Source organism: Bos grunniens, chromosome 17 (assembly GCF_055505025.1).
Source record: "Bos grunniens cultivar Pamir isolate PY7600 chromosome 17, Bosgru_T2T1.0, whole genome shotgun sequence".
Taxonomy (NCBI): domain Eukaryota; kingdom Metazoa; phylum Chordata; class Mammalia; order Artiodactyla; family Bovidae; genus Bos; species Bos grunniens.
This window is the reverse complement of record NC_141181.1, coordinates 66,453,437-66,480,693: the sequence shown is the minus strand read 5'-3', so window position 1 is coordinate 66,480,693 and position 27,257 is coordinate 66,453,437. Positions and strand designations below refer to the sequence as shown.

The 27,257-nt window shown below is 48.5% G+C and overlaps 1 protein-coding gene across 3 annotated transcripts in view; it reads right to left on the bottom strand.

The window, feature by feature from the left end:
- Nucleotides 1–4,380: 4,380 nt before the first annotated feature.
- The window catches only part of SEZ6L (seizure related 6 homolog like), a 192,716-nt gene continuing 169,839 nt past the window's right edge, over nt 4,381–27,257 (bottom strand). The window contains exons 13-17 of one of the 3 annotated variants that reach the window (XM_086346041.1): nt 16,466–16,660; nt 12,578–12,610; nt 9,599–9,713; nt 9,382–9,484; nt 4,381–7,667 (exon numbers count right to left, since the gene is read on the bottom strand). In XM_086346041.1, coding sequence (XP_086202167.1) covers nt 7,638–7,667; nt 9,382–9,484; nt 9,599–9,713; nt 12,578–12,610; nt 16,466–16,660 — 476 coding nt within the window. In that variant the 3' untranslated portion in view covers nt 4,381–7,637. The remainder of the gene's footprint in view (nt 7,668–9,381; nt 9,485–9,598; nt 9,714–12,577; nt 12,611–16,465; nt 16,661–27,257) is intronic. The other 2 variants (XM_086346042.1, XM_086346043.1) reach the window with 2 other exon arrangements.

Below are 27,257 nucleotides of genomic sequence, written 5' to 3'. Positions count from 1 at the left end.
CGTTCCCACTGGCTCAGCTTGGGTCATGTGACCATCTTGGGACTAATCAAGGAAACTCTGATTGCTCAGAGGGTACTCAGGTGCTCACAGACTCAGAACTTACTTACACTACAGAGTTACATATATTAAAAAATCTGATTTTCAAATTTAACTGGTGTCCTAGAGTTTTATTTTCTAAATTCGGTGACTCGATGTGAAAGGAAGGAAGATGTCCGGTGGGGGGTGGGGGTGGTGAGCAGCGGGCCCCAGTTCTAGAGCGGGAGAGCGCGTTAAAGTTTGGGGAGGGAGAGAGATGAGGACAGGTGCCCAGGAACATGAGACTCTTGGGGACAGAACTGGAGACAGAGGATTTAAAATAAGTTTCCTTGGCAGATATGCCTCCCCCTCAGTTCCCTTGAGGGACCGTCAATAGAATTCGATTCTCACCAGGCTTCCCTGGTGGCTCAGATGGTAAAGAATCCACCTGCAATGAGAAGACCTGGGTTCAATCCCTGGGTTGGGAAGATCCGCTGGAGAAGAAAATGGCTACCCACTCCAGTATTCTTGCCTGGAGAATCCCACGGACAGAAGAGCCTGGCAGGCTAGTCCCTGGCGTCACAAAGAGTCGGACGCGACTGAGTGACTAATATTTGTGAACTTAGAGTGGTTGAGGGTGAATGAGCCCTGGGTCCAAGGTGAGCCCATTTTTTAACCATAGCACCTTTGGCCTGTTTCGTGGGCAAGGAGGAAGAACCAGGGACGTTTGTTTCTCTTTCTCTGTCAAGAGTCAAGGGCAGTGCACTCATCCTTCAAATTGAAAACCATTGTATCAGAAACAATGCATCTCATCGGATGACTTTGTCCACAGGGAATGACCCACAGGCAGTGACGCGTGCCTGTCCTTTAGGATTAGGCAGACCTTCAACTAAAGCCAGGCGGAGGTTGCCACCTGGTGGAGGAAAGCTACCCAGACCCTTGCAACCAGTCATACTTTGGTTGATATTCTTTCTTCACAAATACTTAAGAATGCCTGTGTCAGGCAACAATGTTGCCAACAGTAGTATTAATAGCATTGTCTTAAAATGGGAATTTCTGGGGCTTTCTGGTGGTTGAGTGGTTAAGACTTTACACTCCCAATGCAGGGGGCCACGGGTTTGACCCCTGGTTGGGGAACTAAGACCCCGCCTGCCATAGGGTGTGGCCAAAAAAAAAAAAAAAAGATAAAGGACTTTTATTGTGTGTTTTTTTTTTAAGTTGTACATTAAAAAATAAATAAAATGGGTATTTCTTAGTTGAATGTAAATAAAAACTTAGAAATGTGAGGAAATAAAAAATAGGTCTTTAAAACTTGTAAGCCATGAAATTCATATTAAAGCTACTTTTTCTGTCCTGTGCCATCTTTTAGGTCAGAAGGTTAGTAAATCTTGGACAGACTCATAACAAGGACAGAGAAAGATGGGGAGAAGAGGGAAGACATCGGAGGGAGGTGAGAGACTTGGAATGGGAGGTTGGTGGGGGCACAGGAGCTGAAACATTGATAGAACTTTCCAGAAAGTGGCATTCATACCTTATCTGTGCTTTTAGGTTCTGCTTGGGTGAAATATTTTCTCTGTTTATACAGTTTCTGAACATACAGAACCATCACCTGTGTTCACGGAGCTGGTTTCCAGCATTATTATTCTTGGGACAGGTAGGTGGATGTTGGCGCCACCAGAGGCCCAGAGTTTTCTATCCACTTAGTATCTGTCCATGCTTAGTGTCTTGCCTTTGTCCTCATGCTGGAGTCTTTCATTGCATGATGGACACTCAAGTCCTGAAGCATCATGACTAGGTTCAGAAAGGAGGAAACAGGGAGCAGGGATGTTGGTGCTGTATCAGCTGAGTCTGTCCCCTCTTCCCAGGAAGGCAAAGACTTTCGTAGACAACCCTCCCTCCCCAGCAACACACACACACACACACACACACACACACACACACACACACAGCCAACTTCAGCTAATGCGCATTGACCAGAAGGAGTTAGAAGATCAACCCTAACACCAAAGGAGGCTGGGGAAATGGGTAACAGGATTGTCATAATTGAAACCAACCGTGACCTGTTGTTGGAAGATGGGCTCATGGCTGCTGTTGTTGCTGAGCAAAACTGCAGTTCTGTTAGCAGAGAGCAGAGAAACAGACATTGGATAGGGTGACTTTCAGTGTCTGCCCCAACATTCTATCACTTTTTCCTCCCACACACAGGGATGTAGAAGCCCCATACCAGGGAGCTTCACAATGATGTAGAAAGACATCTCCTTCCTATTGGGGTCCCTCACCCCAATATGCTGCTTATCATTGATTGAGTCAAGATTCAGACTCAGAGCTCTAGCTCCTAACCACTGCTGAGTCCAGCCAAACACCTCCTGGGACAAAGCCAAGAGAGGCTGACACTGCATTCAGGGGGTCCATGGGATAAAAGCCTGCTTGGGTTCTGGGTGCTCCAGGAGGGAGCGGCACTGCTCAGGCTGGCCTGCAGGCATTCCTACCCTAGACATGGACCAGGAGCCGGACCTCCTGCGTTCCTTCCCTCATGGACAAGCTGTGTGGACTTGGGCGAGTGACTTGGCCTCTCTGAGCCTCAGGCGCCACATCTGTAATGACAATAATTTTACTAAGAGTAGAGCCCAAATGAGAGATTAAAGGGCATCAAATAACTAGCAAACCCAAAAGAGAGAGGGCTTCCCTGGTGGTTCAGTAGTAAAGAATCTGCCTATCAATGCAGGAGATGCAGGTTCGATTCCTGGGTGGGGAAGATCCCCTGCAGAAGGAAGTGGCAACCCACTCCAGTGTTCTTGCCCGTCAAATCCCATGGACAGAGGAGGCTATCGGGCTACGGCCCATGGGATCACTAAAGAGTCGGACAGGACTGAGCGACTGAACAACAACAAATTTAAAATGTAGGAAAAAACGAAACGGCACGCAGTCAACAAATGCTAGTGACTAGGACTATAATGGTTATTGTTGCTGTACTATCCTGGGAGGGGTCTCACTGGTCACTGCCTTAGGGTTATCTTGCTTCTGGCCCAAGGCAGCCCGTACTGCTCAGTTTGAAGCGCATTTACTGGTGCGGGTGGGTTCCAGTCTCAGGGAGAGTTCTTGTCTCTCCACTACTGTTCTAAACCTGCAGGCAGTCGGGCCTGGGAAACAGACTCTCGGTTTCCGAAAGTATCCTAGGCACACTACCTTGTCTTCTTTATCTAGTCTGTCCTTCCTCCTCGTCTCCGTTCCAGGACTGATTGAGTGACAGGCCTATGGGTGAGTCAGCCCCACCCTGGTCCCGCCAGCGGCCCCGCCCCCTAGGAAGGTTCTCCCCGGAGGACCTTTCAGAAGCCCCGCCCCTTCGTTTCATCGCGGAAGATGATTGGACAGCTGCGAGGAAGGAGCACGCCCCCACCACCACAGGGATGCTACCGCACGTGCCTCCCCAGCCCTTTCTCCATTTGTTGTGAGTTGTCCCTGAGATCTAGAGCGACCTTGGAGACCCTGTTCCCCTAATCCTTGAGAATTACTTAAGCTTTGGATTCGATTCCCCACGTGGCCGCCGGAGAGAACATTAAACAGAGTCCAGTCCTGTCTCCCTGCTTGGGGTCTGTCCCCTTGCACCCTCTCCGCCCCTCTCCCACCAAGCAACCCCCTCGCTCCACCTTCCAGCCACACTGGCCTTGTCCTTCAAAGAGGACAAACTCCCATCGGCCTCCCTCTGCCCCGAGGATTCCCCAGCAGCCCGGTATGGCTCTATTCCTCTAAAATCACCTCCTTGATCGCTCACCCCCAATCCCCCTCCGCACCTGGCTCCTCCCGGCACTTGTCATTCTTGGCACGAATCGTGGCTTGCAGTCATCTATCAGGATTTCTCTACTTTCTTCTGGGTACCACCTGGAGCATCGCTTCGTCAAATGGAGACATGCTAGTGATGGTTAATTGTATGTGTCAACTTTACTGGGCTAAGGGGTGCTCAGCTAAGGCTAAGGGGTGAGTCTGTAAGGGTGTCTCCCCTAAAGATTAGCGTTTGAATTGGGAAACTGAGTTACAAAGATCACCCCCACCTAGGCAGGTGGGCATCTTCCAATCCACAGAGAATAAAAGGTGGAGGATGGAGAATTTGCTGGGCTTGAGGTAGAACATCTCTGTTCTCCTGCTCTTGGACATGGATGCTACTGGTATGTCCTGGATGGTGGTGTGTCTGATGACGGCAGTGGACACACTGTTCTGCACTTTCCCAGAACCATTCCCGAGCTGGCAGTCCTGCCTTGGCATCAAAGTGTCAGTATGTGTCACCCCAGTCAAATCCCCAGAAGCAGGAAACAGTTCCCTCGGTGCCATCCTGGAGTGTTTATAACAAAACCCCCATAGCTTTGACTCTTTTTCGTTTGTTTTATTAGCATCAATATATACAAAGTGGAAAATGACTTCATTATTTTAGCTTAGAAATTTTGTTTTGCATTTAATTTGGGCAAAAAAATGGAAATGAAAACTCCCCAGGAGAAAGCCTACCTACCTTTGGGGGCTCTAAACAACTCAATAAAACCTGACCTCAAATGACCCAGTGACCTCAAAAAGCATAGGAAAGTCAGACCCTTTGGGTCGACCCTAAAGAAAAAGTCATTTTTACCAAGGCTCACACTCAGCCTCAATCTACCCATGTGTTTGCCAAGTCCCGTCCACGTATACAACCATTTGGGTCACGCAGCCACTTTGTTTCTTGCTGGGCTGTTTGGCAGTTTCCAAAGCCATCAGCCTGAGGTTCTGCAGGCTCTCCAAGGAGCTGGCTTCAAAAGATCATTTTTTAAAGCATGTCTGTGGAACTAAGTAAGGATGGCCATCAAGTAGCGACCGGAATACTTATGTTGGCTAAATAATTCTACCCTCTACCCCTGAAAAAAGCAGAAGGATGAGTTCCAAGCTGAAGAGGATTGAGTGTGTGCCTTTTAAAGCACAAGGTGGTAGCTGGCAGATACAGCTTATACGAATTAGCATGTAATACACACCATCACATGCATTCTTTGAAGCTCGAAATCTCTGTAAACGTATTTCCCCGATGTTTTACAAAGGGTAGCTTGTAGGACGGTTCAGTCCGTTCTCGAGTTTCTCAGGATTGTAGCCTATTCAAAAATATTTAATCCCAGCAGATTTTAACATTGATCTTAGAAAAACAGACATGACAGGAGCTGAAGTGAGATGCCTGGTAAATTTTTGGCATGATTATCATGATTTGTTTCACCTTTACATATTACAAAGACACATTCAGATATTTGAGAAAGAAAAATAGACACCAACCTGTCCTTCAATCACACTATACCTTGTCAAGCTTGCATGATCCAACTTTTGGCTTAAACAAACTTTTAAAACATGGTTACAGGAGCTGTACTACTAAGACAGAACTGATACATTGGAATCCTTAAAAAAAAAAAAAGAAAGAAAACAAAACTCCACCTCTCTACTCTTTCCAACAGCCAGTAAGAAAGCCTAGGCCATAGCTTGGCCAGTTTTAGGGAACGGGGTTAGAATGAAGATTTTATTTTTTGTCAGTCTGTACGAAAGGCAAACGTTTAGTGTTCACGTAACCATAGTCTGTTCTAATATTAAATGTCATTAATAGACTTCTTCATTCTGGATGACCCAGGGTTAGGGCTAAATCAGCCACAAATAGATATCAAAGCAACGACTGGATTCTGCCTTTTTTTTTTTTAAAAGGGTTTGCATTATTTGCATTGCTGCTGTTTCTCCAGACATGACATTGCTCACTAACGGTCTGGAACATTTCTCCTCTGGTTCTTTCATAGAATGGGGTGGACTCTGGGCGGATGGAAGGCAGCGTTTTATGGCCTCTTGCTGTGCATCATGAGTGCATGCTGGAAGGAGCAAGTGTGCAGGATCCTTTTCTGGCAGAAGGAAAATATAGTGGGCCTCAGACCCCCCGAGACTGAGGACCACGGTCCTGCTGGGAGGAGGGTGTATGTGTCTGTGTGTCTGCAAAGCCAACTGCTCTATTCTGTTCCAGAGGCTTTCTAAGCAAGCGTCCAAGACGTGGACTCCAGGCCATTGCCCCAAAGGCAGGGCAGCCTGAAAAGCCTTTCAATGTTTGAAAACCGGCTGATTTAAAACAATTCTAGAGAGCATGAGAAGGTGCCAGAGAGGACCCCCAAACCACCAGGCTGGTGCACCTCTCTGAGCCATCAGCCATCACTTGGGAGATGAACTAGCCTCACATGGGCTATTACTTCCGAGCATCCTTACCCCTTGCCTTCTCTTTACACCTATATTTAGAAAAAAAAATCTTCCAGATAATCACATGCTCACCAGTCCTATTGGGGTGGGGCAAAGGACCCTGATAAAATACCAGGATGCTCACAGGATTAATGAGCTGCTGAGAAGCCCTTCCCGGCCTGAAACTTCTCCTTCCCTCCTCATTGGAGTGCAAATAGTATGATGGGATGCCATGGAGGTTTTAAATCCCCTTTCCTATTTCTAAGCACCTCCATGGTCAAGCATTCACACCACCATTCAACATCTGGCTAGAGCTTCAGAGAACAGAAAAGCAGTTTCTTCCTATGGGACCCTCCCTCCAAAATACTTAAATGTAAGGGTCTTCTGAAGGTGCCACCTTGCTTGAATCTCCACTATGTTAAGGGCTCTGGTGTTCCAGCATCCCGGGAGGGCATCAGAGCTCATCTCTGGATTCCTCCTATGCAACCCTATACCCTTTTAACTATACGGGCAACATTCCTCATGCCTCCAAAGCATGCAGATCAATCATCACAGCTTGAGGGTGGCCTTGCTGAACACAGTGATCGATTCTGGCCCTGGGGGCATAAATTACCTGCTCCTTCATCATTGGAAGAGTGTCACGGGAAAGAACATTTTATCCACTCCATTCCCTTACCCAGCGATCCCCCTCATCCAGTTCTTCACTGGAATTCAAATCGCTCATCTTCTCTGAAAACTTTCCTTTGTCATCTGTCACCTTTATAGAAAGAAAACATTTTCTTAGTTTGCCAGCAGCCAGGGAGGCTGGGGTGGTGAAAGAGAATGTTCATGTCACAACTTTGCTGCCCTCAGAGGGGCCAGGGGGGAAGAAGCTGGGGCGAATCCTTTGAGAAGCCCGGGAAATCGGAAGGATGGATGCAGACTGATTTTGGAGCAGAGCTGTTTAAGTCTCCGTGCCAAATTCCAACCCCAGTTAATTCAACAAGAAATACCCCTTTCCAACCTAACCTTAGATTTGTACGAAAACACCATGGGCATGGATCCTGAAGATGCATGCAATCTGATGCAGCCGTAGTTGCTTATGGGAGAGACAGCCTGTTGCGTTCTGTTTTTTTCCCCTCTTCCCTCAGCTGCTGCGTTTGCCGTTTTACAGGTCCTCCACCCGCCTTCACGACTGAGGCCGTGCCACGAATTTGGCTGCAGCTGCTATACATCCAACCACACACCTAAACTCGATTTTAAATATAATAAATACAGCGAAGAAAACAGTAAGTCTCCAGTAAAGAGTCTAAAGAAAAGCCAGCCGACACTCCGGGGTTTCCATCAAATGCCACATGGTCTCTAGATGGGTCTCTCAAGGAGGTTGTAGCTGCGTTCGTATTTGTACGTTCCCGTCCCACGTGGAGCTCTCTCTAGATGGAAACTTCGTACTCTCTGGTTTCCTGTGAGAAAGCGGAGCACAGATCTGGTGACCCCTTGTGTGGCAGAGGGACTCCTGGCATGGTTCTGGATCTCCACTCCTCCCTGTACCCAGCACTGGACAGAGGACTTTGCAGTGCTCTTGGCTCTGGCCTTGACCTGCTTTTGCCAGTGGGTTATGGTAAAGTGGGGCTTAAAGAGTGCATGTGTGTTTCTGCCTGTGTCTGCCCTTCTGCCATCAACATAAGTGGAACATGCCTTGATGGCCTCTGGCACGATCAAGATGCTGATGAGAAGATGAGAGTTCTGGACAGCAGAGTTGGGTCACTGGCCAACAAGCCAGTCCCAGATGTGTACGTGAGGGCTGCTGAACCAGGACTACTGCCCAGCTGAAACTAGCCAAAAACATTGTCCCATGGATCGATGAGCAAATTAACGCTTTTTGGTTTGAGCGACTGACTTTAGGGGCTGTTTGTTACTCAGCATTATCATAGTTCTAGGTGACTGATACACAAAAGTCTAATACACATAATGATACACATGAGTCTTAATAAGGTCTACTTTCCAAAGTACTATTTTTCGTCAGCTTGACCTTCTTTGAGGATTCAGAAACAAGCTACATATGTGTAAAATAACATATGACTTTGTCTTACCAGTGGCAAATCTAAAATGACCACAACATGTAGGCAGCAATCATTTCCATTTCTCCAATATTCACTGAGTGTGTGTGATACACTCCAGGCTCCCAGGGCAGAGAAGGGAGATACAGGAAGTCAGAGACTTGGACCTGGAGGGGTTGCTGTCATATGCTTTAATGGAAGTCTGTATTTCCCACTGGGTCAACACAGATAAGCAATTCTGTCTGTGTTTCATGGTAGATGAGACTGTGGTGGGAAGACTCCAAGGTGGTCCTCATGATCCCCATCTGCCTGGCTTTCACATGCTTGTATGATCCCTTCCCCTTAACTGTGGACACAACCTATGACTTGCTTCTAAGCAACAGAGTACAGAAAAGGTGTTAGGATGTCACGTCTGTATTTTATATTTTACAGGACTGTGGCTTCCTCTTACAAGGGGACTCTCTCTCTCTCTGATTTTGAAAAACCAAGCTGCTATGTTGTGAGTCGTTCTACAAGAGGGACACACGGAAAAGAACTGAGGTTGACAGCCTACAAGAAACTGAGCCCCTCGGTCCAACAACCTGCAAGGAACTGGATGCCATCAGCATCCATGTGAGCTTGGATGTGATCCTTCCACAGTCAAGCCTCAGATGAGAACGTAGCCTCGACTGACACCTTAACTGCAGCCTGTGAGTCCTGGAGGAGAGGACCTGCATAAGCTGTTCCTGGACTCCTTACCTACACAATCTATGAAGTAATAAATGGGTGCCTTTTCAGGTTCCTAAATTTGCAGTAATATTGTCACACACCAATCAATAACCAGCGCAGGAGCTCAGAGTAAGTGGGAGTGCGAGAAGGTTAGCAGGGACAAGGAACAAGTCAAGTTTATGCCCCCCAAGTACTGGGAGACAATTGTACACCATCACACAGTGAATTTGAAGGGCTGTGATGCTGCAGAATCACGAGTAGTCTTCTGGGGTCTTGGGGGGGATCAGCCACTGGCCATGCCTTTCTGTCAGCAGCATCGTGAGCAAGAGAAAATTAAGCCTCTTGTTTTGATGTCCATGAGTTCAGAGCAAAGAGGGAGATCCCAGGGAGAGAAGGGAGACTGACTCACCCCCGTCTCATAGATGGGGTTGTCGAACTCGGTCTCCACGGTGATCTGGCTGTAGGGGTGGGAATACATCAGAGGCAGGCGGAGGTTGGAGTAGTAACGGCACCTGGAGAGAGGCGGTCAAGGGGACAGAAGTGACTTCTCCTGCACAAGGAGACCTCAGCTTGCTGGTCGTTGAGGGGGTTGAGAGCCCCCATCCCCACCCAGAGCCCCGCCGTACCTGGTGATGTAAATGTAGGCTCCTCCCAGCAGTAAGGAGATGATGAGGACAGGGATGAAGATAGCCAGAGCCATGTTTCCTCCTTCCAGAGATGTCTCTGCTGCCGCTTCTGCTACTGAACACACAGCCGGTGAGGGTACCCGGCGCCCAGCGCGGGGCCCCGCCCTCCCAGCCCTGCACCTACTCCAGGAGCTAATGCCGGAGTGGGTGAAAGCCTTCCTCCTTGGAGAGCTGTCTCCAGAAGGGAGAAGAGGCGGAGACTGGAGGAAACGGGGCTGGTCCTTTGCAACAGAGCCCAGACTCAACCCTGGATGGGGTGGTCATGGACACCATGGAGAATTACACGCTTTTAACTCGGCTCAGTTGGTAAAGAATCCACCTGGAATACAGCAGACCCATGTTCGATTCCTGGGTCAGGAAGATCCCGTGGAGAAGGGATAGGCTACCCACTCCAGTATTCTTGGGCTTCCCTTATGGCTCAGCTGGTAAAGAATCTGCCTGCAATGTGGGAGACCTGGGTTTGGTCCCTGGGTTGGGAAGATCCCCTGGAGAAGGGAAAGGCCATCCACTCCAGTATTCTTGCCTGGAGAGTTCCATGGACTATACAGTCCACGGGGTTGCAGAGTCCAACAGGACTCAGCGACTTTCACTTTCAATTCGTTTCTTCTAGGGCGGGGTGAGGTGATTAACAGTTACAATCTGGTTAAAACCGAATCCAAGGGAAGACTTGGAGAAAACTCACAACGTGCTAACTGGAAAGGCAGGTTTGCTCGACTTCAAGAGAAGACAGGGTTGTGTCTAGAATGGCAGGTCCCCTCCAGACCTGCTTAATCAGACTCACCAGCAGAGGGCGCTGGGCAGTCAGGTCAGTGCGCGGTACCCACACGCCCCATGACACCCCAACTGTGCCAACTCGGGTTTGATTCTCAGAGGCCGCGGCTGCACACTCCCGGGTAACCCTCTCGGCCTCACCTGGAGCCCCCCACTATCTCCCAGTAATCTGCAGAAATCACAGGAACTATCAGAACTGACGGAGGACGAGATGGCTGGACGGCATCATCGACTCCACCGACAGGAGTTTGAGCAAACTCCGGGAGATAGTGAAGGAAGGGGACCCTGGCGTGCTACAGTCCATGGGGTCGCGAAGAGTTGGACACGACTGAGTGACTGAACAACAACAAAATGATAATTCAGTGTGGAGGTGAAGGGGGGATGGGGGTGTTTTCCCAGCAAAGCCCCGCATCCCTTTTGGACACTTGACCTCCGTTTTTCTCTGCCATTCTCTGTGGCCATGTCTAACAGAGCTCGGCTGCATGCCAATCTATAATCCATTAACTGCCACTGTTTGGGCCTGAAAAATCAATTTTAATACCTATGATAAATGCGTGAGCACAGAACATCACAATGGCATCATGCCCTCTGAACATCATGCCCCCAGGCGTTTGAGACGTTCTCACGGTTCACAGGTTCTTGGAAGACAGCAAAGGAAGGGCCTGAGTTGAGCATAAATGCCCTGTTTTTCCAGCGGACAGGCTAATACAGGCTCTGTTCCTGTACACACTTGAGCCCCAGTTCCATCTGCTCGGATTAAAATGTCATCTGTTGCAAGAGAGTGCAACTCATGACATGTAATTCCTACCGCCCCAGATTCTAAGTGAACTGCGTATAGTCAGAAAGACAAGTGGCTCCAAAAATAATTTAGAAATCATCCAGTTGGTTAAACTTAAAAGATAGTTAATTTGTTTTGGCTGTGCTGGGTCTTCACTGCTGCACAGACTTTTCTCTAGTTGCGGCGAGTGGGTTTCTCATTGCTGTGGCTTCTCCTGCTGTGGAGCACGGGCTTAGGGAGCACCATCTTCAGTAGTCCTGCTGCACAGGCTTGGTTGCTCCGTAGCACGTGGGATCTTCCTGGATCAGGAATTGAACCTGTGTCTCCTGCACTGGCAGGTGGATTCTTTACCACGGAGCCACCAGGGAAGCCCTAAAACTTTTTCTTTTTTTTTAAACAAAATATTATTATTATTTTCTGACTTGAGTGGTTTTGGACCAAACTAGATAAAGGTTATACAGAACAGAACATTTTATGTATGAGAGGGGTTGAAAAGGGAAGACAAAATCCTGTATCACTTTTAACATCTGTTCCCCATTAATAAGTCTCGCTTGGTAATTTCTAACAAAAGAATAGAAAACAGGGACTTTCCCGGCAGTCCCTTGGTTAAGAATCTGCCTGCCAGTGCAGGGGCCAGGGTTCGATCTTGGGTTTGGGAAGATCTCAGGTGCCGTGGGGCAACAAAGCCCGTGTGCCACGACTGTAAGACTGAGCCTGCACGCCCTAGAGCCTGTGCCCCGCAGCAAGAGAAGCTACCAGGGTGAGAAGCCTGTGCCCGCAACCAGAGAGCAGCCTCCACTCACGGCAACTAAAAAGAGCCCACGTGCAACAACAAAGACTCAGCACAGCCAAAAATCAGAAACATACACACACAAAAACAAGGGGCGGGGGTGAGGTGGGGTGGGGTTGCCCAGGTATAGCTGTATTTGGGGGAAGCAAAAGATGGAGGGAAAACCAGGTCGCAGAGCATCCCCTAGGGAAGAGGTTTCCCTCCTGAAACCAGGAGTCTGCTCAGCATGAAAGGTGAGGCGTTCCTGGATTTAGTTCCTCAAATAGCACCACATGGTTGAAAAGTTTGACAAGAGGAGCGTGTCTTTCTCAGGCATGTGGACCCCCAGATGTTTTCCGCTTGGCATCATGAACAGAACTGGCGTCTGATCTCTTTCGGGTCATGGTTAGGACCATAAATTGCAAATGCAATTTTTTTTTTCTTTACAATATCATTTGTTTTCAAATTAGCTTCAGCAATGTGAAGGCAGAATTTTTGCTTTTTTTTTTTTTTTAAGCATCTGGATAAGGATTTCCAAGGGCCTTCCCTTGCTTTCTGCTCTTAGCTTGGTTAATGAGGTGTTTTTCTTCGTGGGACTCACCTTCTAAGGCGTGTTCAAAGCTGTCTTGATTAACTGAAAGAGAAAAATTGGAGCACTGGTTGGTGTCGGGTGAATTCACTCTGCTTGTATGAAACGAAGGTGCCCCCCGCCTGCCCCCCTGGCGCTCCCCTGCCCCCCGATTAAGTGCATAAGTCCATGCCCTGCTTTGCTGAAGTTAGTGCTGCATTTGTCTGTTTGTTTGAAATCTTGGGCTTCTGGAATTAGTGGGAATGCCTGGCCTCATTCCCTCCCTATGTTCCTTAGAGAAGATGAGACATACGAAAGGAACAGGGCAGAAATCACTGAAGACTCACCACGTGTCAGATACCAGGCGTCAAGACCTTTATATATATTTGTGCTTAATCCCATTGGGTGCTTACTATTATCATCTCCATCTAACAGATGAGCAAACAGAGGTTCAGAGAAGGGAAGTGATTTCTCTGACACCACACAGCTTCTAAGCGATGGAGGCAAGATTTGATCCTGCTTGGCTTCCTGCGGCCTCTGCCCTTAACTACATAGTTCTGATCCCTTTAGTGTTTTTCAAACTTTGAAACTTTTCAGTTTTCAAAGGCTGATGGATGGTGAGGGGTGAGGCAGAAATCTCCAGTCCTCAGCCCAGCCAGGGGAGACACTGTTCTCCTGCTTGGAAATATGCATTTATGTGAACCTTTCTAATTTCACTGTTATTTTGTATTGATTTGGAATATAAGGTTTATATGCCATATTTTCATTCATTTATTGCCTTAGACTGGAACTCTCTGGACTTTGTTTATTCACTGTGCAACTTCTTTGGAGGTTGAGGATGCTGGAGGCTGGCATCTTCATGCTTTGGCATCTAAGTCATCATGATAACTGAGCACAAAAATATACCCACACAGGGACTTCCCTGGTGGTCCAGTGGTTAAAACTTCACCTTACAATGTAGGGGTTGCAGGTTCGATCCCTGGCTGGTGAGCTAAGATCCCGCGTGCCCTGTGGCCCAAAGGCGAAAGCGTAAAACAGAAACAAGACTGTAACAAACTCAATAGAGACTTTAAAAATGGTCTACATCAAAAAAAGTCTTTAAAAAATATACCCACACAGGTGGGGTTCAAGGATGGAAACCCCCAGAGTGAAGGGCCTTGATGAAAAGATTGTATGATAAGGTAATGAGAAGCGGTGACCCACCCCAAAGGCTCGGCGAGCCTCACGTCATACCTAATACCAAGGCTTCCTAATTAGAGCTTTGGTCAAAGTGACTCTGACTTCCATCATTACCAAGTGATGATAACAAAACCAGCTGAAAAAATAGTGTACTAACTCATTCACTGACTCCAGCCATCTCTGGAGCCAGGGCTTTAGGAAAATGGAAGGATTAAGGCAGATGTTTTCCACCCAAGACATGAATGGGGCCTTGACTGTGTGTCTGGGGGAGGGGGCACGTAAGCTTCCATGAAACCTTAGAAATGGAAGGAGATGTGGAGCCAAGTGTGATCAGTGGCCTTGTTGGGGGTGGGGGGAACACATGCCAAAAAGCAGCTTCTTGGACTCTTTTCTGGACCTGCCAGTGTGGCATGTTTGGGGGTGCATGTCTGAAACTCCAGGATTCTGAAGCTGCTGACCCAGCCACTGACTCTCCCTTAGAAGCCCTGACCTCAGTTCAGTCCAGTTGAGTCGCTCAGTTGTGTCCCACTCTTCGCGACCCCATGGACCACAGCATGCCAGGCCTCCCTGTCCATCACCAGCTCCAGGAGTTTACTCAAACTCATCTCCATTGAGTTGGTGATGCCATCCAACCATCTCATCCTCTATCGTGCCCTTCTCCTCCCGCCTTCAGTCTTTCCCAGCATCAGGGTCTTTTCAGATGAGTCAGCTCTTTGCATCAGGTGGCCAAAGTATTAGAGCTTCAGCTTCAGCATCAGTCCTTCCAATGAATACTCAGGACTGATCTCCCTTAGAAGCCCTGACCTGGGCTTACCCAGTTATCTCACACAAAGGGAAACCAAGGTCGGAGGTGGTGGGGAGCGGGGCTTCCCCAAGGCCATACAGGTGGTCCAGGGCAGAGCCAGGCTGGAGCCTGGGGTCCCTCAGTCCCAGGGGGTGGCTTTATATTGGTGCTCAGTCATTCCTCCAACTCTAGACCATAAGCGATGAACCTCACTTATTTGGGGAAGAGGAAGTGATTTATTATTTCCTTACAGAGCTGGTGGGGTAGGTCTCAAGAGTGGCAATGGAGCAGAGAGACAAAGGCAATTATCTCCCAAGGCAGTGTCTTTCCTGGTGGGCAGTCTGTCACAACTGAGGGGCCAGGACCAACTCAAACCTGGCGGGGTTTCAAAGGCAAGGAATTCACCATTAGCAGAGGTGGGTGCAAATCCTAGGCTTATCTCGTTACCAGCTGTGTGGTTTAGGGAAAGTCACTTAACCTCTCTGAGCCTCTCTGTCCCCATTTGTGAAATGGCTCACCGATCTCAGAGTAGAGTCATGCGGCCTCCATGAGGTGATTTGGGGAAAATCTTTTTTATATGGGTAAAATTCACATAAAATTAACCATTTGAATTCTGTGTCCAATTCAGGGGGCACTGATGACATTCAGTGCTGTACAACCATCACCTCTATTTAGTTCTAACACCTTTTCCTCATCTCAAACAGAAATTCAGTATCAATTAAGCAGTTACCTCTCCCTCTCCCCAGTCCCTGGGGCATAACTAATACCAGTCCCATCTCTGTGGATTGACTTATTCTGGGTATTTCCCTCCGACTGAGTCTACACTACGTGACCTTCTGTGTCTGGTTCTTTCACTGAGAATAACTTCTTGAAAGTTCATCCACATTGTAGCACAGATTTGTATTTCATTCCTTCTTATGACTGAACAGTGTTCCCTTATATGAATATGCCACATTCTGCTTATCCATTCATCAGCAGATGGACACTTGGGGTGTTTTCATCTTTTGTGAATAACGCTGCGCTGGTCGTTTGTACCAGTGTTGGTCTGAATACCTGTTTTCACTTACTCTGTGCCCATACCAAGAAGTGGAAATTCTGGCCAGGAAAGTATTTTTAAGCCCTAATGCCGAACTTCATTAACAGGCATTTGGGGATCTGCTGAAGTTATGGGCTCCCAAGGAGAAACGTAGAACTGTATGTCTCTCTTCCCCTGGGGAGAGAATTCAGAGGATTTCTGCCTGATTCTAAAAAACGGTATTAATATTTTAAAAGGTTAAATCCACTTGCCTACAGCATTGAATGTATTTAGGATACGATTAAGAACGTCACACCTCAAAGATGCGAATAAGTGGACCCAAATCTCACTAGGTGCGTCATAACTTAATTTCAATGATTAGAAAGAGTTCACTGATTCTAAAATACATTTCCCCTCTTTTGCCCATCTCGGAGATGGGGGTGTCTTACAATCAATCACACGGGAGTTACAATCAGTGCCACCAGGTGGCGCTCACGATGCCTGTGCCTCTGCAGCCTTCAGTCCAGGACCAATAGCCTTCGGAGATGGGGGTGAGCATCTCGGGAGAACACCCCAGAGATGACAGGGGAATACCCATCACCCTCGGGAAACAGGTGGTTGTGAGAAGGGGCTGAAGGCGGCAGGAAATGTTTAAGCCATGCTGTCCAAGCAGGAGTCACAAACAGGCAGCCTCTCCTTTATGATAGAAATCAAAGCTCATTTAGGAAGTACAAACATAAATGCTAAGCACGGAGAAGGCACCGTGTCATGGTTTAATTGGTAGCCATTTCCTTTCTCAGCGGTGCAGAAAATAACGGTGGTGTCTTAGTTGTAGCGAAAGTAGCTCGGCTTTTTAAAGCAAATTTAGAGTCACTGCAAGTCAGTCTCGGCACCTCTGGATCCCTCGGTCCCCATGACCCTGGGAGGGGGCGGGGTTCTTTACCTTTGCAGACGGGCAGCGGCCCGTTCCAGTGCGATGGCTGTCCCAGGATGCAGCGAATGGTCACTTCGCCCATCAGCTCGAAGCCCTCGTAGCACATGAAGGTGAGGGACTCTCCAGGCAGGTAGAGTCGTTTGTAGAGGATCTGGTACCCGTTCTCCGGCAACCCTGGGTTGTCACAGGCCAGGGACTCCTCCGCTGAAGCGCAAGCCAAAAGGAGCTCTGATGAGATGACGCGAACCTTTGGGGCCTCCCATTCTGAGCGCGTGTGATCTGAGGCCAGGCTCTGCAGCCTCATTTCTTTGCAACCCCGCCTCGCACTGAACTGTCTCGAATTCACCTTTCCCTCTCCCACCTCTGGGCCTGGGTTACATGTGGGCACAGCAGAGTGTACTAAGCTGTGGAATCTGGGTTAAAAATCTGGGTTCTGCTGCTCGCTAGCTGTGTGACCTCCAGCATGGGCCACAACCTCTCTGAGCCTCAGCTTTCTCAATGGTAGAATAGTAGCAGTACCTATCTCACAGGGATTTGGAAGATTCAATAAGATAACGTGTACAAGTGCTTAGCATGCCCTTGAAATGTAGGTACTCAGTAAATTATGAACTCTTCCTCTTTCTTCTCAACTTGCACCTCACCTGCTCAACCAGTCTGGGTAAGTCTTGTCTTTCAACACGCAGTCCTCATGTCTCCTCCTCCAGGAAGCCCTCCCTGATGCCCCCTACCCCTAATTGAGTCACTGGTCTCTTGGGGGTTCTTCCTCCACCACAACACTGCCTACGCTGTACTGTATTTAATAACAGTCTCTTTCACTTGAGATGAGCCTGTTAAGGCATGCCTGAACCCTGTTAAAGCGTACTTGAAGCTCAGGGCCTGGTATACAGTAGGAGCAGCATAAATGACCTCAAGAGATACAGTAGGAGCATCATAAATGATGCCTACTAGCTTAAGAATTATTGGAGAGTTGAACTGCTGGTTTAACCCATTCCAGGGCCAGCGTGTGATATAGTTCCTTTTCAGCACCTGGATGGAATGGACACCCAGTGAAAATTGCTCTGCATACAAGACTACAAATCCTGAAACATTAAAACACGTTTATTATTTAAAAAAATTAAACTGTGGTAAAATCCACAATATAACATGGACCATCTTAACCATTTTAAGTGCACAGTTGAGGAGTGTCAAATACATTCCTACTGTTGTGCAATGTCCAGAACTCTTCATCTTCCCAAATGGAAACCGTCCCCATCTAACACTGACGCCCCATCGCCGTTCCCAACCAGCCCTTGGCAACCACCATTCTACTTTCTGTCTCCGTGACTTTGACTATTCTAGGAACATTATGTAACTGGAATCACACTGCATTTGTCTTTTTGTGACTAGCTTATTGCACTTAGCATGATTTCCTCAAGAGTCATCCATGCTGTAGCATATGTCAGAATCTTCTTTCTTTTTAAGGCTGAGTCATATTCCATGGAATATGATGCTTAAATGATGCTTACTCCTTGGAAGGAAAGTTGTGACCAACCTAGACAGCATATTAAAAAGCATAGACATTACTTTGCCAACAAAGGCCCGTCTAGTCAAGGCTATGGTTTTTCCAGTAGTCGTGTATGGATGTGAAAGTTGGAGTATAAAGAACGCTGAGCGCCAAAGAATTGATGTTTTTGAAATGTGGTGTTGGAGAAGACTCTTGAGAGTCCCTTGGACTGCAAGGAGATCCAACTAGTCCATCCTAAAGGGAATTAGTCTTGCATATTCATAGGAAGGACTGATGCTGAAGCTGAAACTCCAATACTTTGGCCACCTGATGTGAAGAACTGACTCATTGGAAAAGACCCTGATGCTGGGAAAGATTGAGGGCAGGAGAAGGGGATGACAGAGGATGAGATGGTTGGATGGCATCACCAACTCAATGGACATGAGTTTGAGTAAACTCTGGGAGTTGGTGATGGACAGAGGGGCCTGGCGTGCTGCAGTCCATGGGGTTGTAGAGTTGGACACGACTGAATGACTGAACTGAAGTGAATATTCCATTGTATAGAGAGACCACATCTTGCTTATTCATTCAGCCATCAATGGACACTTGGATGGCTTTCCCTTTTGGCTACTTTGAGATAATGCTGTTATACAAACACGGGTGTGCAAACCCCTCTTTGAGACACTGCCTTCAATTCTGTGGGTATATACCCAGAAGTGGGATTTCTAGACCGTATAGTAATTCTAGGTTTAACTTTTTGAGGAACCTCCATTCTGTTTTCGACAGGAGCAGTACCCCTTTGCATTCGCACAGAGAACCAAGGTTTCAGTTTCTCCATGCCAAATCCTAAAACATTTCTTTCCTCCTGGATCTTGCTTTGCTCTACAAAGACCCAGGCCTTTACACATCACAGCTGCACTTGCCATCCATGTTTCAGAGAAACTGGCTTCTTTCAACAGCTTTCAGTGCTCACTTGATTAGCGAAACTTCTCAGAAGAGATGACATGCTGTCTCTTTTACCTGAAGGATTCCTGTAATATCTGAGTGATTTCTACAACTTAGAGGTATTATTCGCCAGCTTGTCATCAACCTGACTCTTCAGGCCCTCAGCTTAGAACATGGAGTAGGCGGTCTTTTATTATTTCATAGCTGGTGATTCTGTTCCACTGGGGGAAGAGGCAGGTTCTCCTGGTTGGGCTGTCACAGCTTTGTGCGTCGGCTTCCTGCCCTCCTCTTGGCTGGTTCCTGGCTTTACATTGAATTGGCCATATTGTGCTAGGTGGGTTGATGCTGATCCCTCTGCCCGAAATGCCCTTCCCCTTCCTATCTAGAGGAGAGTGCAGTGGAAAGGCTAAGACAGACCTCAACAATCTTCACCTGCCACATTAATGCTCTTCGTAGCAGGACCTGTGACTCACTTCCAACCAATAAACTCACAGGAAGAAACGCTGTCACTTCTGTGAGGATGTAACCGAAGACTGTGGTTTTGTCTTGCTAGCGCACTCTTGTCTTCAGAGCAACAACTGGCCATGTAGCAAGGAACTGAGGGTGACGGCGGCAAGGAACTGAGTCCTTCCATTAACCACGCAAGCTGGAAAGCGCCTCCTTCCCGTGCTGAGCCTTCAGATGAACCAGGGAACCCAGGGAAGCCGTTTCCCTGACTCCTGAGTGTTATCTGCAGTGCAGCAGAGTGGCCAGCAGGGGGCAGTGGCAACTCAGAAGACTCCTCGCCCACAAACTTTCCCTGGAATTTTCTTTCATAAATGAACGGATGAATGAATATAACAAAATAATTCACTGAGCACTTTCTATGTGCCTGTCACTGTTCCTGGCCCTGGGGAGATAGAAAGTGACAAAGGACAAATTCTAGGACCTGGAAGCAAAGGACGATACGGCAGGAAGAGGAGAGGGAGCTGTGTCCAGCTGTTCTCGCCCGGCTTCATACGAGAATCACCCTGGGTTATTCAGTGAGCTGGCTCTGCCCGCTAAGGTATTTTAATCAGTCCCCCAGAGCATTCTTTTTAAAGTTCCACAGGTGATTCTAAAATCCAGCCAGCAAAGAAGATGTACTGAGAGCCAAGAGGCACACGAAAAGATGCTTCACATCGCTAATTATTAGAGAAATGCAAATCAAAACTATAAGGGACCACCTCACACCAGTCAGAATTACTGTCATCAAAAAGGCTACCAATAATAAATGCTGGAAAGGGGGTGGAGAAAAGGAAGCCCTCCTACCCTGTTGGTGGGAATGTCAATTGGGACAGCCGCTATGGAGCAGTATGGAGTTTCCTTAAAAAAAAACTAAATATGGAGTTACCATGGGACCCAGCAATCCCACTCCCTGAGCATACGTCTGGAGAAAAGTCTAGTTCAAAAAGACACAGGTAGCATTGTTTACAATAGCTAAGACATGGAAGCAATCGAAACGTCCATCAGCAGAAGAATGGATAAAGATGTGATGTATTTAGGGCTTCCCAGGCGGTGCAGTAGTAAAGAATCTGCCTGCCAATGTAGGAGACACAGGTCCAATCCCTGGGTTGGGAAGATCCCCTGGAGAAGGAAATGGCAACCCACTCCAGTATTCTCGCCTGGAAAATTCCATGGACAGAGGAGCCTGATGGGCTGTCGTCCACGGGGCTGCAAAGAGTCAGAAGTAACTGAGTGACTGAGCATGCATGCATACATGCATGCCGTGGAATTCTGTGCTCACTCAGGCGTGTTGGACTCTTTGTGACCCCGTGGACTGTAGCCTTTCAGGCTCCTCTGTCCATGGATTCTCCAGGCAAGAATACTGGAGTGGGTTGCCATTTCCTCCTCCAGGGGGTTTTCTCAACTCAGGGATTGAACCTGAGTCTCTCATGTCTCCTGCGTTGGCAGGCAGATTCTTTACCATAAGCACCACCTCTTTTAACTATTACAACCCCAAGACACACTGTTGTGGCCATCCCCACTTTATATCTGTGCAAATGAAGAACTGCTGGGGTATCCCACTGGATAACCTGTCAAGCCAGTTAGTGGGAGAGACAGGATTCACATCCAAGTGGTCCAAGTCCTGTTAATCGCTGCACCAGAGAGCCCATTTTACAGATGAGGAACCTGAGGCTCGGGCAGAGGTCTCTTGTGAAAGGTACACAAGAAGGAAGTGGCTGAGTTGTGGTTTGATTCTCTGCCTCCAGAGTCAGTCCAATTCAGTTTTGACCCAATCATCAGTAACAGTGAGAAGAATTCCACATGGAATTCCATCCCTGGTAGAAACCAACCGTCTTCGAAGGCATCTGTGTTTATCTCCAGTTCCCAGAAGACGGCAGGAAAGTGACATGGGAAGTAACTTGAATTTGAAACTGGAGGCCAGGCTCTGCCGCTCGCTTCACGTCTCTGGACTTCATTTTTTTCCTGCCTGTTAAGTAAACGGACTGGACCAAGACCTCATCTGTGAGCTGAGATGTGGCTGGACAATGGCATTCTCCCTGTGAGGATGTACTCACACTTTGAAATAAGATTGTTTAAGGCAGGTATTTTCCAACCTAGATGCTACTGACATTTTTGGGCTGGGTAATTCTTTGTGGGAGGGGGGTGGTCCTGAGCCTTGCAGGAAGTTGGACAGCATCCCTGGCCTCTGCCCACTAGATGCCAGCATACCCTCTCCCAACAACAATCAAAGATGCCTCTAGAAACTGTCACTGACAGCTGTCCCCTGGGCAGCAAATTCAGCCCGGTTGAGAATCACTTGTCTGAGGTCTAAACAATTCTGATGGTAATCTGTGTGATGTCGTCCTGACCTCTCCCAGGAATTCAAGTGAGTTGGACTCACGGCTTATAGACATAATCACCAAGCTACCCTCATTCCCTCCCAGCCACTCCTCTCTCCCCTTTGGTACAGGAGAAAATGTACATTTATGGAGCACATGTGAGAAAAATGCTCAAAATCAGGTTGCTTGCTTATTGCTATGAATGGTTTATAACACACTCTACAGTAGTGGAGCATTGAAACTGAGTGGTAATTAGCAACCAGTATTAACCGAACACTTATATGCTAGACACATGGTTATGAGCATCTGTATCTATGGTTGTCATGGTCAGTTTTTCTGATGAGGACACCAGCTTTGGCTTGTTTAAGTCACGCAGCTGATAAGTGGCAGGGCAAACTTGACCTGCTGGATTTGAAGTCCTGTGCACTTAGTGGTTCTGTGATAATGAAGGTTTGTTCCAGTTGGAGCTAGTGGTAAAGAACCTGCCTGCCAATGCAGGAGATGTCAGAGATGCAGATTTGATCCCTGGGTTGGGAAGATTCCATGTAGAAAGGAATGGCAACGTGCCCCAGTATTCTTACCTGGAAAATCCCATAGACAGAGCCTGGTGGGCTACAGTCCATTAGGTCGCAAAGATTTGGACATGACTATAGTCTAAGCTATAGACTTAGCACAGCACACATTGCTTTCACAGAGACAGGAATCTCTAAATGCTCGAGCCTGGCATGCTGGCTGAGGTGAGGCTGCTGGGGACAATTCATCAGTGGAAACTTTTACTATGGCCACCATCTGGCCATGAGGGTTCGGTCCAGGTCGGGAACTTTCCAGGTCTCGTATTTGTGGGTTCTGGGCTATGAAGGGCCAGGGCCTCTTGGGGGATCCCTACAAGCCTCCCTGGAGATTCCATCCAGAAAACCCTCACTGACTGTGTCAGATCCTCATGACTTTTCACTCCCTCCAAAGAAGGGAGGTTGCAACGAAGCCACAAAGCGTGATAAAGAGCATGTTAGCACTGCCAACCATGACAAAGACAGTAACTGCAACAAATACTGTCATTTTTTTGAGTCTGCTGGGACCGAGGGATACAATGACCAAATGGATACATTCCTGGTAAGTGTGTGACTCTGAACATAACAGCAGATCATTTCAACCAGCTGCAGCAAGTGCTGTGCAGCTATAGGAGCCGTGGGAGCACGGAGGAGGGAAGCATGACCTTGCCGAGGTGGGCAGGGAGGCCTTCCTGGAGGAGGTGATGCTGAAGATTCATTGTTATTCCTTTTACCGACTCGTGTCTCCTCACACATCTTCAATAGATCCCAGGCTTCCTGACTATGCGGATTGTGTCTGTTTATATATCGCTGTGTTTTTTGCTGTATTTTCAGGACCTACCACCACTGTTCCCAAACTATGGACCGTGGTGCCCGGGGTGCCACTGTGAACTCATGAGGGTGCTGTGAGGTTTTTAAAAATGTGGAGGAGACACAGTGACGCTTTCCAGCCCCATGTGAACTCCTACTTTGGGGAAGCTCACTATTTTAACATCAGACTGAGCTATGTCCTTTTCGATGATGCTAGGTTTTCTCTGGTTGCTCTGCTAAAAAATCAAGATGGACCAGGAGATGCGGGTGGCAGAGCCCAGCCTGACGCTAAGAGGCTGAAATGTTTGGGAGAACCCAGACGGCACACACATCCCCACAGTAGTAATTGTGTTATTAATTACAGATAAGGGGACGGGGGAGCCTGGTGGGCTGCCGTCTATGGGGTCGCACAGAGTCGGACACGACTGAAGTGACTTAGCATAGCATAGCATAGCATTATTTAAGAATGAAATAAAAATACGATCCTTTCTGTGAATTCATGGGCATTACTTTTTCAAGCAGCTACTAAGTTGTCAGGATATAGCTACTTATTAAGTGGTTTGGAGCTAACTGGTTAATAAGTGTAACTGCTAAGTGTTCTATCCTGGGAAATCTATGAAACAATCCTGGCATTCTAGAGATTCTGTGAATTGAGAAAGTTGGGGGGCCTCTGTGTCGGCATCTGCTTGCATATAAGAGGACCCATTAAATGACTGAGCTACATCCAATAACCCTGCCTGGTAGGAAGTAGTAATCCCCTTTTCACAGATGAGGGATCGAGGCCCAGAGAGGGCAAGCTACTTGCCCAAGGTCACCCAGCAGAGCCGGGGGTGGGTCTGATGGCAAACCCCAGACTCTTCCTTCTCTTATGATCTGTCTCTTCTTCAAGTGGCCTGGGGTAAAGGAACCAAGAGTGAGAACTCATGGCTCTGAGTCCCAGCCTGACCAAATTATGGCGTTGGTAAGTGACAGTCAACAGAGGCTGCAGACATCCTGAGCTTATACAATTTGCCGTCTGCTTCCTGATTCTCTTGGTAGAAGAGCTTGGTCAGCAGCAGAGCCCCAGAGCTCTGCCCAGGAGCTATGACTGCAGAGAGGCGAGGCGGGAAGATGATGCTTTGGGGGGTTAGTCAGGCTTGAGCTGGAATCCTGAGCGCTTCCCTCGCCTGCTGTGTGACTTCAGGAGAGGTGCTCACCCTCTCTGGGCCTTCTCAGCCTGCTTTCGAGTGCACACACGCACACAGCTCATGCAGTTTTGTGAGGGTTAAGCGTGTGAATGTTGGGGAAGGGCTGGGCACAGCCACAGTGCCCATCAAACTGGGCTGTTTCCTTGGCTCAGCAGAGGAAACATCTTAGAGCTGCTTTAGGTTCAATAACCTCATTCTCATCACGGAATCCGGATGCAGCCTCCCCCTCATTCTGGGCACCTCGCTGCTAGACCCTGGCAGTCCTCCCGTCTCACGCGTCATCTCCCGTCAGCCCCGCCAGGCCTGGAATGATGCTGGAACCCCACGCCAGGTTCTTCCAGCATCTAAGAGGAGGACGGCGTGTCTCCTGACACCCGGCTTGACTTGTGAACTCATTAGCACGGGTGTCAGGGACGCCTTCTCACCAGAGTGCTGCGGATCCCGGGAGAGGCAGAGGCCCCGAGGCAGGGGACTGCCTTCTGGGAATCCCAGCAGCTGCTGCGGCCCAGAGGCTCTTTGAAGACTGTGCCTGATGAGTGAGGGGCCTTTCCTTTCTTTTTAAAAAATATCTCCACCCTTCAGTATTTTTAAATCAACAGCTATTTTTAGCTTTTCATCTGTAGGTCTCAGCAGCTTGCATGACTCAAGATGCTTCTGACCACCCCCCTCCCACATTGGGTGCAGTTCACCTTCGGGGCTTCCCTGGTGGCTCAGCAGTAAAGAATCTGCCTGCTAATGCTGGAGACCTGGGTTCAGTTCCTGGGTCAGGAAGATCCCCTGGAGAAGGGAATGGCAACCCACTCCAGTATTCTTGCCTGGAGAGAATCCCATGGACAGAGGAGCCTGGCGGGTTACAGTCCATGGGGTCGCAAAGAGTCAGACACAACTGAGCATCTTTCACTCACTCACAGTCACTGGGGGACATGAGATCTGTATTTGCTTCCTGGGCGGCTGTAACAAAGGTCACTAGCCAGGGGGCTTAGGACAAAAGTCACTCCTTGTCTCCTAGCTCTGGAGGCGAGAAGCCTGAAGTCAAGAAGGCAGCAGGGTCCTGCTCCCTCCAAAACCTCCAAAGGCGGGTGCTTCCCTGCCTCTCCCCAGCTTCTGGTGGTTGCTGGCCATGCCTGGCACCCTCGATTTGCAGGCGCGAAACTCCCATCTCTGCTTCTGTCATCACGGGATGCTCTCCCAGCGTCTCTGTCTCCATCTTGGACCAAAATCTCCACTTTACTACAACATTTGCTTTTATCGTGGTTGTCTGGACCTGAACCCACAGTAACTCCAAGGGCTGCCTGTATCTGTTTATCCAGTAGAAGAGGACAAGGACTTTCCGGCTTTCCAATTGTCCTCCGACAGCGACGGCTTTTACCCGTCTGAATGGCAGGACCGCTTGTTTATGTGGTCATGAAAAAGGTCCACGAAGCCTATTTGGAAGACTCGTGAGAAGCGATAAAACATAGCCGCTGGAGCGGAAAGCCACGTCCTTAAGCCCTTTGCATCAGATGTAGATGAAGTGAAGTGAAAGTCGCTCAGTCGTGTCTGACTCTTTGCGATCCCATGGACTATAGAGTCATGGAACTCTCCAGGCCAGAATACTGGAGTGGGTAGCCTTTCCCTTCTCCAGGGGATCTTCCCAACCCAGGTACTGAACCCAGGTCTCCTGCACTGCAGGCAGATTCTTTACCAGCTGAGCCCCCAGGGAAGCCCCCAGGTGTAGATGAGTTTACAATAAACATGAATAATCAACATCTACCTTCTTGGTGTTCTAACTCTTGATTCTCCAATACTATCGGAGGCCTCAGTGTGGCTCTGGGAGCTTGGGCTGGCTGTGGATCTGCTTGAAACACACTCACGCAAGACAGCGCACAAACAGCAGTGTTGCCGATGCCTCTGAATCCCGGACATTGCGTGAGGCTTTGAGCCTTCTGCGGAGCCTCTGCTGCTGCTGCTGCTGTCACTTCAGTCGTGTCCGACTCTGTGCGACCCCACAGACGGCAGCCCACCAGGCTCCCCCATCCCTGGGATTCTCCAGGCAAGAACACTGGAGTGGGTTGCCATTTCCTTCTCCAATGCGGGAAAGTGAAAAGTGAAAGTGAAGTCGCTCAGTCGTGTCCGACTCTTAGCGACCCCATGGACTGCAGCCCACCAGCCTCCTCCGTCCATGGGATTTTCCAGGCAAGAGTACTGGAGTGGGCTGCCATTGCCTTCTCCGCTGCGGAGCCTCAGGCTTTCCTTAAGCAGTGGGTCCCATCCCTCTCAGCACAGCAGAATCCCTGGGGAGCTTCTGAAACTCAGGCTGCAGCCCAGACCTACAGCGTCCGGATGTCCAGGGAGTTTGCAGACATTCTAGACGACTCCCACGCGCTCCTGAGGCTGAGACCTCCAGACCCCCGCTCTCCACCTCCTCTGCCTGGTGAGAATACGGTGTTTCTCTTCCATTCTCAGCGTGACCTTAGGAGCCTTTTTGGGGTTTGTATGGTAGAGAAACCCCCAAAGAGTTTTTTTTAAAGCCAAACATTTGTTTTGATGGCTCCGTAGAGGAGGCCAAAGAGTTTAAATCCACTCTATTTACTGCCCTGTGGATGCTTGATTTTAAGCACGCAGGGTCAGGCCGGTCTGGATCTGCCTCTGGCGTCCTGCATAACTAACTATGCTGTGTGACCTGGGGCAACGATTTCATCTCTCTGAACCTCAGTATCTTCTTCAGAAGATGGAGACAGTACTGCTGTGTTCACAAAGCTACTAGAGGAGGAAGAGAGGGAATTCTGGTAAAGGAATCAACCAGTGTGTGTGTGCACGCACGTGTGTGTGTGTGTATGTGTTAGTCGTGTCTCTTTGGGACTCCATGGGTTGTAGTGTGTGTGTGTGTGTGTGTGTGTGTGTATGTTAGTGGCTCAGTCGTGTCCAACTCTTTGGGATGCCATGGGCTGTAGCGTGTGTGTGTGCGTGTATATGTATGTGTTAGCTGCTCAGTCATGTCAGGCTCTTTGGGACTCCATGGGCTATAGCGTGTGTGTGTGTGTG